The sequence below is a fragment of the Berghia stephanieae genome, chromosome 9, assembly GCF_034508935.2.
Source record: "Berghia stephanieae isolate SIO BIC M18660-M18661 chromosome 9, UCSD_Bste_1.3, whole genome shotgun sequence".
Taxonomy (NCBI): Eukaryota; Metazoa; Mollusca; class Gastropoda; order Nudibranchia; family Aeolidiidae; genus Berghia; species Berghia stephanieae.
This window is the reverse complement of record NC_088368.1, coordinates 26318909-26331636: the sequence shown is the minus strand read 5'-3', so window position 1 is coordinate 26331636 and position 12728 is coordinate 26318909. Positions and strand designations below refer to the sequence as shown.

General features: G+C 32.5%; 1 protein-coding gene across 2 annotated transcripts in view; it reads left to right on the top strand.

Moving 5' to 3' along the window:
• The window catches only part of LOC144979945 (uncharacterized), a 74763-nt gene extending 65297 nt beyond the window's left edge, over positions 1 to 9466 (top strand). The window contains exons 15-20 of one of the 2 annotated variants that reach the window (XM_078927283.1): positions 120 to 245; positions 1502 to 1789; positions 2368 to 2547; positions 3951 to 4104; positions 4322 to 4414; positions 6779 to 9466. In XM_078927283.1, coding sequence (XP_078783409.1) covers positions 120 to 245; positions 1502 to 1789; positions 2368 to 2547; positions 3951 to 4104; positions 4322 to 4414; positions 6779 to 6863 — 926 coding nt within the window. In that variant the 3' untranslated portion in view covers positions 6864 to 9466. The remainder of the gene's footprint in view (positions 1 to 119; positions 246 to 1501; positions 1790 to 2367; positions 2548 to 3950; positions 4105 to 4321; positions 4415 to 6778) is intronic. The other variant, XM_078927282.1, reaches the window with a different exon arrangement.
• Positions 9467 to 12728: the final 3262 nt, after the last annotated feature.

The window sequence follows — 12728 nt, the reverse complement described above, 5'->3', positions numbered from 1 at the left end:
TTTGTTTTTTATTTAATACATAAAATAAAAATGAATGTCACAGCCATTGATAAGTGACAGAAAGATGAGAATAATATAAATAATATAACAAAGCTTTTGGTTTTGTCATGTCTTTGCAGGTCGTGTGGAAGGTCTTATGGGTAATTATAATGATGATAACACAGACGACTTTGTCTCAAGGGGTGGGATGACCTTGACCTCCACAGCTTCCATGAGGGACATTCATTATCAATTTGGGATGTCTTGTAAGTGTCGCTAGTAACCTAGTTTAATGTGCCTAGTCTTTTTTTTATAGATTCTTTCCGATTAAGTGATTTTATAAAATGTTAGAATATAGGCAGCTAATATAATATTTCATCCCTGCTCTCTCTCTCTCTCTCTCTCTCTCCTCTCTCTCTCTCTCTCTCTCTCTCTCTCTCTCTCCTCTCCCTCTCTCTCTCTCTCTCTCTCCTCTCTCTCTCTCTCTCTCTCTCTCTCTCTCTCTCTTTCCTTTAAAAGAAATAAAATACCTGTATTAAGTATTTTGTTGTATTCGGACACTGTTACATTTGATTTTTTCAGTACTTTCAGGTTGAGAATTAATTGAAACTTTTTATTAATAAACATCCTAAAACCACAATACTTGTGATTATATATCCTAAATTATGACGCAAATGTGGGATTCCAATATGCTTCAACAGTCGTGACGTCACTTCTCTCATAATGACGCATAGTAACTTAGTAACTGGTTCTAAACTATCGGAACAATGGCAGATGCCCTTATGAAATATTTCTCGGACGAGCATAAAGTGTAACCAGAGGAGAAAAACATTAGTAATTGGATCATGTGTTGACTTTTATACATTCTGATCACATGACATGTGTAAAGGTTTTAGCGAGCATGAAGAATAAAAGGTACCAATTTTCTTAGTTCAGAACCAAGCTGCTCGTTGCTGGGCGGACCTGACATCAGAATATTGAATCAAATTACTCAAAAATAGAGCACTCACCCACCAAGCATAGTGACAGATATCTTTCCTGGGGTAAAACATAGATATTTTTTTCTGACCCCTCAGTCCACTGATCAATGATGTGGTAACTCGCTTGGTCTGCTAGATTTTGTTGAGAGTAGTTTGTGATTGACAAACATTCTATTTAAAGAATAGTATTCAATATATGTTCCGCTTCAAGGTTCAGAAACTGGGATAAACTCCAGTTTGTTTGGTGTAATTATGGCACAGACGAACATACTTTTTAAGATATCAATTGATTAATGTACAGAATTTTTTTACTATTGATTTTTTTTTTTTATACTTATTTAGTGTGATTTGTTTTGTTTTTCTTTTTTTAGTGAACTATATTAGTGAAATAATTTTTGTTCCCATTACACAAACAACATGCAAATGACTTTTATTTTTGTCTTTTGAAGCATCTTCATTGGTCTTGGTGTAAGGGAATGCAATAGTATTTCCCAATTTAACATTTTCACAATCACATTTATTTCCAAATATAATTTTCACAGGGGAAGTAACTGGCAATGAAAGTTTATTCAGCCCAATATCTTACCTTGATAATGTCAACACAAACAACGGACAGAATAACAATGGAGCAGAAGGCACTGTTTTTACACCGATATTTCTGGACGAGCTCAAGATGAAGGGGGAGGGACCTCCTAGTGACACGGTTCAAATCTGTGGTGACAATGTCCAGTGTCAGTTTGATTACATGGTGACTGGGAAAGCATCCATTGCTGTGTCAACTCTGAAATTCAGCAACAAGTTTGAAGAGCGGAGGAAGGAGATTCAACCTGGTATGGGATCTAATATCCTCAACCATTATTTTTGTTTTGTTTTTTTTAATATTTGTTTTGTGGTTTGATTAAATGCAATATGTACACATAAGTGCACATCAGTTTAGTGTTTTTTCCAGGGTTTTTTTTTTGGAAGGGAGGGAAGGGGGGGGGGGGGGGGGGGGGGGGGGGTAGTAAACACTTTTATTATTTTATAAATATCATCTCTCTAGTATTTTTGCGTTGAAAGTTTATTGTATTATAACCTTTGGAGAGATTTTTAATTGTTAAGACAAATCGAAAGAGTGCTCCCAATCCAAGAACAAGCCATTTCAAATAGATTATTTAACTGTTAAAACTTCTAAAACTAAGTTAATAAAGATTTTGTCGATTGGGAATTTTCTCAATTAAATTAATAAAAAACTACTAATTTAATGATACATTGCCATTAACTTAGAATTGTAGCAGGCTGATCTAAGAGCCCAAGCGTGTTGCATGAGTTGATTAATCAGCTTGGGATTTTTTTCTTTTTTTTTTTTTAATTTTTTTATTCTAATTATTTTTAATAAATCATATTTCTCTACTTTTCCTCTTTACAGTGGTGCGTTGTCCATATGTTTATACAGTTGCCAATGGCAACCGTACACTTCAAGGTCAGAAAGTTGGTGACAAAGCATTTATTGTGTGCTATTCTGGTTATGTACTGACGAATGGAACTGGCACCCTGACCTGCTTGGACCCAGGACGATGGGACCAGGCTACTCCAGCATGCGTACAAGGTGGAGAAATTATAGCATTCTTAAAGCATGCAAATTTTATGGGAAGATAAGAACTGATTAATTGGATATTTAATGGACGGAAACAGTTTCAAATATTAGATGTCATTTCGTGATAATCTGAATCTACAAATTTTTCTTCGTGACCAAATTTAGCAAATACATTTTTTTCTCTCATTGACTTCCTATTGTACAACTGCTTGAATAGATAAATAAACAGAATTTCTTTTTGTTTTTGAGGGGTTGGGGGGAGGTGACCAAATTTAGATTGGATTTAGAATTCGTTTAAGAGTTGAATTAAAAAAAAATACCAGGTGATAATAATTTGAATTTTTTTAACCAGTGGCACTTTTTTTTCAAATTGGAACCACAGCAGATCTATTTTGAAGTATTTGAAACTGGTAGTTAATGTGAAACAGGATAACATTTTGTCATCATAGGTTAATGCAATTTTATTGTCATATCGAGGCCTTTTTTTTGAGAGACAATACATTCAGATTTACATTTGTTAAAGTGTTTAATGTGCAAGAATATTATATGTCCTATCTGATATCCTTAAAGGCCTACAAGGATAATATATCGCTTCAATGCCTTATGCATGACATGAAAATGAAAAACTGTGATAAACCTTTTTTTTTCCTTTTGACAAACATAGTCTCAGAGAGAAAAATTTGATATTCATATCTAAATTGGTTCAACCATTTGTTCATCACTTTCTTAAAGAAATCAACAGAACCAGCCTTTTGGTTTTTGTTTTGTTTTATGTAATTTATGTAGTAGTATAATTAAATATCATGCCATATAAGTCTGATTTGGAAAGCAGCCAAAAACAAATTAAAAGCTTAATTCATATTCTGAATGTTATGTACTTATTTCAGTCTTTAAAAGATCCAATGAGTTAAATCTTTTTAAATTGGCAATTTCCAGTAATTAAAAAGCAAGAAAAAGACACCTAAAGACGATACAGAACATACGTAGGTGACTGGAATCTGTACAAAAATGTACTTACTAATGCATTTTATATGGTTTGTGAGTTAAATCTTTTGCAGGGCGTTATACACCAAACGCAGTGCATACAAAGACTGATTGGTGGCCAGTCAATAAGATAGTTTATTGCATACTCTGCAAATCATTTATAACAGGCATAGTAATATTTAACTTGACTGAATAGAAATATACACCATAACATAGGGTTTTAGATACTAAGATTTTTTATATTTTTTTTATTTTTTATTTTTGCGCTGTGGTATATTTCAATGTTATATTTTGTCAGTATTGTTGGCATCTCCTTTGCAAATGTCCACCAGTTTCCGTCATTACAACACAATTGACTATACAAACTTAAAAATTAAACAACATTCCCCTTCTTCTCCCCTCCACTCTCCAAATTTCTTTGTCCCGTCCAGTAATTAATACATCCAAGGATGACATTCCCATTCTATTGGTGGCCGTCGGATCAGCTGTTGGCGGTTTTCTTTTCCTGGTCTTTGTCTGTCTAGCCATTAGCTGCTTGTGTCGTCACTGCAAGAAATCGAGGGTCCACAAAAAGCCAGATTCTTGGTGAGTCCTCAGAATATTTGATTTATATGAAAATAGCACATAGTATTTTTTTTTATTTTAAAAATTTTATAAGAATTGTTTATACAATACATACACATATGCACTTGCATGCATGAGCACACACACACACACACACAACGCACACAGCATTTGGAAATATATTCTTTTGATTGATTAATTTATTTATTTTTTTTGTTTTTTTTGTTTGGTCCTTCAGGTCTGACTTTGAGCAAGCGATTGAGTTGCCCACCATTTTCCCCATCTCAGACATTCCAAGTCCTGTCTTTGAAAATGCCGTCTTTGTTAATAGGTGAGAGAGAGAGAAGATATGATATGATTATTATGTTAACGCCAATATTTATTGATGAAGGTAATAGATGAATAGAATAATGATAGATGAAAAACGGACAGTTATCAACACACAATTATGAACATGACTCCATTGTTTTCGTTTCTTGGGAGGAAGGACAAGATGGATAACTTCCTTTTATTACACAAGCAATAAGAAGAGTGAATAACAAAACAAAGGGAGATTACTACAATAATCAATACAGAATTAATTCATGGTCAAAGAGAAAAAACCATTAATTAAACTACGATCAATACTCAACATATTATTTAGTCATCTCACGGAAATTTAGCAGCAGGCACTGGTGTAGGACGTGTGATCGATACAATGCTGGATAAAGCAGATCATCCCTATACTGAATTGTTCCATGTATTCAAGTTTTTGAGATTTTTAATTATGTGATGGTGTTCTTTCATTCATTCATTCATTCATTCATTCATTCATTCATTCATTCATTCACTCATTCGTCTATTCATTTATCATTTATCAGAACATTTCTCATTGTGAAGTTGGTAATGGATCAATTAGATACAAGAAGTGAAGTTAATGCAACACTTGTTTTTCTTCTTATGAACATGAATTTTGTCTTATTCTTTCTCTCTTTAAAAATAGTTTTTATTCTTTCTTACCCTCTTTCTTCCTGTCTTTGATTCATTTTTTTCGTTCTTTCTTTCTTTCTTTCATTACTTATCTTTCTCTCTATTTGTCGTTCTTTCTCTCTTTTTTCTTTCTTTTCCTCTTTTTTACTTTCTCTTTACTTCTCTCTTTATTTCTTTCTCTTATTTTTTTTTTTTTTTAAAGGAAACAATCAAAGTTTAATTTGTTGGGATTTTCATATCCCTCATGTTGTAATTTTTAATATAATCTAAAAGTCAAATCATAAAATTGAAAGTAAAATCATTAATGTTTTTATCCTATGATTTATATAAATTTAGGTTGTTACAGATATTATTATTATTATTATTATTATTATTATTATTATTATTATTATTATTATTATTATTATTATTATTATTATTATTATATTATTAGTGTTTGAAATTATATAAATTAGACCTGTAAATTCTCAGTCAATTAACTGAAATCAGTCAATTTGTCAAATTCAAATATTTAAAAAAGGAAAGAAAGAAAGAAAGAAATAAAAAAAGAAAGAATTCACAAATCGTAGTCGAATGACCGTAAAATAATTAGGAGTGTTCCACAGCGCTACGCATAGCTCATGGGACCGTTTATATTAACGATGTATATTTTGCCAAGACAAAGCGACGCTTTTTATAAAAGGCGTGTCTGAACACTTCCCTGGGTATTTTCACACATCCTTCGTTAAATTATTTTTTCACTTTCCAATCCGTCGTGATCCCAACTGTAGCCAATTTTAACTGAGCCACCGAGCGATAAATTTCACTGTTTCATCTAAGCCAAAATTGACCACATTTACCCTTCGAGTCTCAAAACTATGATAAAGTAAATTGTGAAAGCCGAAAGTCCGTTATGTAGACATCTTCAAATCGAAAGTTAGGATAGATTGCTATAAGCACATTTCGATTGCCTCATGTTGTAAACAAACTGGTTGACCGTTTCTTCACTGATTGAGTACCTGATCATAAGGAACAATGGTAAGTAGCCTAATTAATTCCCGTGCAAATCAGGACGTTTTCTGGCATTGTTTTGCTCAAGCCCAAGCGAGCTTGCTGTTTTGTGGCGATTTACCTTCATTTCGATTCTTTTAATTTTTCCTCTACGCCTGCCGAAGTTTCTTCTTGATAATTCACTTCTACTTAATAATTCAGTGTATTGGCCTGAAGTCATATTAATTTAAGTTTTTTTTCTCTGTCATTTACCGATTGAAAATCAAGTTTGCTCATTGCTACATTATTCTAATGTTCTCACAATGGCTGAGCTGTTCGTGGATCGCAATTCAGACTTGTCGAGCATCGATAAAGATGTGAGTCCCGTGAGGAATAAATTCAATTGGTCATGGCTAGAAGTTAAAGATGATAATGGTGATTATTTTTCTATGTCAAAAAAATTCCAGAGGCAGGAATATGACTTTGATGAAGTCATCTTTACCTATATGAATGACATGCTTATTTAGCATTCCTTCTACATCAAATTATGACAGTCATACTTCCAGACTTCCAGTAAGAAATAACACCCACTATTTTGATATATTGTATTTATCACTCTCCTCTCCAATGATGCCCTTATTTTTTTAAAAAATAATTGAATCTTCAGTTTGTCGAAGAGTTTCAGTCATTTTTATAGAGCTCATTTACAGGTCTAATAAATGTATAATAAACATATATATATTTGTCTTTATTCCAGTCTTCAGAAACTCAGTGAGAAAGGAACGTTCAGAATACCCAGACCAACATTTGTGGATCCTAACATCTATACGGAGTATTTTTAACTCTTCAGTCACAAACTCATGATTCCATCAGCTGGAATCTTATATTATAGTTTGTTTGTTTTTTTTGTTTTTTTGTTTTTTTGTTTTTAAATCAAATCATTATTATTTGTTGTTATAATTTTTTTTTTTTTTTTGGGTTTTTATTAATTTTATTTATTTTTTTTTTATTTTTTTTTTTTTTTGTATTTTGTTTGTTTGTGTATTTTCTGGTATTACTACCTTCCTATACAGAATGCTAACCCTAAGTCAAATTTAATTACGATTAATTAATTATCATCCCGTCACGTGTCCAATCATTGGTGGTTGTCCATGTATAATGTAGTATTATTTTGCAATTAGTTAACCCTGTTGCAGACAGGGATTGATTTTACTCTCACCAGTTGTTATGTTTTACCAATTTCACCACCAAGGGAGCTGTAACAGTAGTGCAAATTGGGCATCAGCAGACCTGCGTTTGCATAGATTCATTTAGTATAAAGAAGTCAAAGTGATACTAAGCTGCTAGAATCTGGGGACTGAAAAACAAAAATGAATATAACAGCATTAAAAAAAAATATTAAAAAATACCAAACACGGAATCTTTCAGCACAGCTAACCACAATGAAAAGATAAATACAGGTTTTTGTTTTTTTTTAAAAATAGGCAAAAGTGGCCAAATCTTGAATTTGAGAATTAGTGAAAATGGAACTATTTTTGTAAAAAATAGAAATGAGACCAGACTGGACAACTCTACAACAATTCTATCATAATATTTGCATAGTGGGCTCTAAATGCCTTTTACATCTTATTGCAATGAATTGAATAAATTATTTCAAATCAATTATTCATATGAATAAGCTGCTAGAAGCCTTTCTTCAGCCAACAACAACAAAAAACACAGTGAAAACAAGTACATTCCTGAAAAAAAAACAACAGATTAACAGCAGAGAAATAATCGGCATGTACCGTTAACTGTTAGCAACTTGTTTCATCGGTTTAAGAAGGTTCTCTTTTATCTTGGACATTGTTTTTTTTACCATTTGTCTTATGAAAGTATTTAGAAATGTATTTGTTTAACACTCCCTTGGGTTCTTAATCAAATAGCGCTTGAATACAGAAGTTACAGATATGATTCTACCCTATGTTACTTCTTGATTTGAATTTTGGCCTATTTATTTATTTCATCACAGTAAAATTACACAATATATATTATTTGTTAAGTGTTGTTTTATAATTTATCAATCATATTGTGAGAAATATATTTTTAAAAAGATACAACATGTTGACTATGTGTTTTCCTTACATTGACGAAGTAATGATAATCTTCATTGCTCGAGATAGACGTGTATATTTTTTGAACCTATTTAATTTCAAGTCAGTTATGTACTTCAAACGATTTCTGAATGATGGTTCTAGGTTGATTTTCTATTCAATGATGTTTTGTCATTAAATTATTTTTAAAAAATAATACTAATGGTAACTGCATAAATAATTTAGAAGTGTTCTTGATTATCTTTTTTCTTTTTTTCCTTTTGAGTAGGGGGTGAGGTGGATGGGGAATGCCTTTTCAGTAAGGTTATTACTGATATAGACACTATTTGACTTTTATCCATTGTTCTTTTATATGAAGAAATCTTTTCTTTTTAAAACCACCTTTGGAGCTTTGCATTGAGGCCATTATATTGAAAAAATGTAATTGTCAGTTTCTTAACAAAGACTTATGTAGAGCCAGAGAATATCCCAATATTAACAACAGTGCAAAACAGATGTTTGAAGTCAATCCGCAAGTAGGATTTCTTGATTGTATTTTGATTAATTAATTGTGCATCAAATATTATGATTGTTCCAAGCACTTGAACTCAGGTATATGAAATAAATGAATTTTATGATTCCATTAACATTGCTACTGCTTACGACAACCACTACCGGTGCTGTTTATCTTCCCTTGCTTCTTATTTTGTGTCGTTGTTGTCATCAAGTCACAACTTAAAGGAGAAAACGCTATTCACCTAGTCTCAGATGATGTTTCAAGTCAGTGTGTGCAGAAAATATGATCATTCTGAAAAATATAATGTGTTGTAACTAGCTTTTCATTGTGGTCATCGTCATCATCATCATCATCATTATCGTTATTATTGCCATATTAGTTGTTGTCGCTGAATAACATCAACAATCATGGTAAAGGTAGTAATTAAAAGAAAACCCTATTGTATTTTTGATTTGTTGTTCATTCATTAATTAAGTGACTTGGTAAAACGTTTATTATAAACTAATATTATGTGTAAATCTTACAGTATTATCACCACAAATAAGACCTCACATAGTGCGCTTGTCAGAAAATGTCATGCTTAAGTGTCTTCTTTATTGACAATCAGTCTATGATGCAATAAGGTTTGACAGCCAAAAACGTGTGTAGCCTTATTTCAGTTCCTATTCATTTCGTTTTTATATCCTTGATTCAGTTTTCAATTAATATTTTACTATTACCAATTACAATTACAAGAATTTAACAGAAATGAATGAAATAGCCTATACATAGAGAGCAAAATATTCATCAACCAATGTTTCAGCTCAACCATATCTTCAGTCCAACCCCCCCCCCCCCCCCCCCCCCAAAAAAAAAATATAAGATATGAAACAAACAAACATAAAACAGTAATCTGTTAAGAAAAATGACCTGATGATTATCAACATTGATGTACATACGTCTTGTCCAAAATGTTGAGGTACATAATAATCATCTGTTTGGTGCTTTCTTTTTTCTTTTTTGTTATTTTGCTTGTTTTTTCTTTTCTTTTTTTTTTAAAATTATTGACTGAAGAAGAGTTGAGATGAAATAATTCCTCATTATAGATTTTGTTCTTTATCGATTTGTTGAATTTGTATTTAAGTTTCATCACACTATCAGGCAGCTTTGTATTTGCTTTGGCTTGCTGATAAGAGGTCATAGGGTCACTGATAAGACTTACAATTAAATAATTATAATTGAAACCGCAAATGCATGAATTTTAAATTGATGTCAAGTTCCTCTGGAGGTAGATAATTTCTGAAAGAAAATGGAGAAATTTGTTGACAATTTTGATTTCTCAAATGATGCTGGCTATTTTGCTGTGATTGTTTTTTGTTTTTTTTGTTTGTAATTTTTTCTCTCCCATATTTTTATCTAGTCACGCTTGAATAATGATTATGTTGTCGTCTTTTGCTTTTTTAATAGTTTTATTTATTTATTTTTTAGGTTTTAGTTTATTAAATTACTTTTTTTTTTGTTTTGTGGTTGAAATTTTAGATAATGATTTCCCTCAAACACATTATGACCAGTGGTTTTTCAAATTTACAAAATCAAAATGATGTTTCATAGGATGTTTTCCCTCCTCTCTGCACATCTGGTCCTTATTTATTCTTTGTGTGTGTGTGTGTATGTGTGTGTGTTTGTGTGTGTTTTATAATTTTTATTTGATGTTATTTTTTTTTTTTCTTAGAAGCAAAATAAAAATGTGTGTTTGTATTGTCATTACTGTCCAACATTGATATTTAGTCATTTTCAATTGTCAGTGCTGTAATTTTTAAAGCTGAACAATGTGTTGATCGATCATCATTTGTGATATCATGTACAGTTTTATTTGTTTTATTTTTATTTTTCAAAGGTCACATTTTTATACCTTTAATGGGGCTCTGATGCTTTTATAGCTCAAATGGTTCAGTGTCAAACCGACTCACGGGTCATTTGGGGGCCGCATCTTCATTACAGCAGGCTATTTTTTAACTTTACTCGTTCACTGATCACAATTGCAGTAGTGTAACGGTACAAGATTCCTTCTTTCCATCTCTAACACACACACACACACTTTTCTCTATGTGGCTTTCTGTTTTTGTCCTGACGTGAGATGGCCAGGGGGCAGTATGACACAGTATTACAGTCTTTGTCGCATGACTGGAACAGAATTGAGATTCACATTAATGTTCCACATGTTGTGCTGTGTGATCGTGAGCAAGCCACCTCATCTTAGTGATGGGGTTTTGTTTTTAATAAACCCGAATTTGTGCTTATCTTGAGATGCGTACGTTTACTTGTCTCTCCCCACTCCGCCCATGTTTCTTTGATTCTTTTATGAAGATAAATTGTTTATCATTTCAGCAACAGTATATTTAGCCATTCTATTCCAGTGTCTATTGTTCTTTGAATCATAAGTATATTCGTTGTAGTAATCACAATTATTACTAATTTGAATGGTAAGATCTACATTATGTGTGCATAGCTTTCATGAAATGGCAAAAGTTTACTCTGCTCTTCTGGCTTTATCCTCTATAAAATTACTTGCGGTGCTTTCAGTGTTCATGCTTTATCTTGATTTTGCCATGGCTTGCATTTGCTTACATCAATATTTTGACATCTTTGGATTTTTGTTGTTTTTGTTTTATGTTTATTTTTACAATTATTATTATTATTTTTCTTTAGCATATGTTTGTTGAATGACTTCAAAATCAATCGGCAACATTGTCAATCAATGAAAATGTTGCTGCTTGAAGCTCAAAGAAATAAATAGCAATAGGAAATTTAATGGAAGCTTCAATTTGATAAACGAAAAATGACAATGTGGACTCTTTGGGTTTCCCCTTAATGAACAAAACACAATGAATGAAACACTACAGACGAATGAGAGATGTGAGAATGACATCTTGTTTCATTCATGGTGTTTTGGTGAGAACAGGGAAACCTGAAATGTCCATATATTCTGTTTTCATTAATTAAATTGAAACGTTTTTCCTATTGTTATTTATTTCATAACAATCAACAAAGTTTATAGTTGTTTGCAATCTTGACCCACTAAAAGAGTTGCTTTCTTTTCTATATCTTTTCTCCTGATTTACCAACTATTTTAGGCTTTGTATCGTCAAGGAGTAATTAAAAAATTATAGATGTTTTCCATCTTTTCTCTCTCTCTCTTGCTCTCTCTCTCTCTCTCTCTCTCTCTCTCTCTCTCTCTCTCTCTCTCTCTCTGTCTCTCTCTCTCTCTCTCTCTCTCTCCTCTCTCTCTCTCTCTCCTCTCTCTCTCTCTCTCTCTCTCTCTCTCTCTCTCTCTCTCTCTCTCTCTCTCTCTCTCACTCTCTCTTTATTTTAGAATCGGTAACAATCAGTTTTCTATGTTTCATGCCATACTCTATTTCATCATTTAACCATTTAGTGCTGGGTGGGGACTTTGATATCAGAAAGTCTGATGGTTGATTTCCACTTGAGGCAGGCTGATTTTCTTGGGATGCCTATTATTTTCTTGTATTTTTCTTTCTTGCTTTGTCTGGTACTGTTTCCATACATTTTCAGATATGTCTTTATCTTACACCAGTGCCTGCTCTCTAATTTGTCCCTAAGCAATACAGGTAGCAAAGAAACATCTAAATATTGATACTTACATTAAAATTTATTCACGACGTAAGATTTAAAAAAAAAAAAAAAAATCTGTGTCGATTTTATTTTAAAGTTTTTCTTTTTTTTTTCATATTTCCGTCCAGCTTGTTTTATATTTCATTTTGGTTTCATTTTTTTTTCTAGTCATGCAAGGGTGGGATGTGACCTCCGCGTCAGAGCGGTATTATGTTGGAATAAAATTAGATGAAGAAAAGTCACTTCTTCTTCTTCTTTGAGGGAGATCCTTGCTGGATGTAACCTCCCAAACAGTTCACTGGAACTCTTCTGTGGTTTTCATCTGTGCCATATGTCCTGCATCTGTTGTTGTTCTCCCCATCCAGTCAGTTATGTCTTGAGGCTACCTCCGCCTTGGCCTTCATATGCTTCGCTTGCCCTCGCAGGCACCATCCATCTGGGTGGGGTTCCTGACCTCCCATAGTGGGCAGGGGGGGTACATACTGTGTCTTCTGTCCCCTTTAATC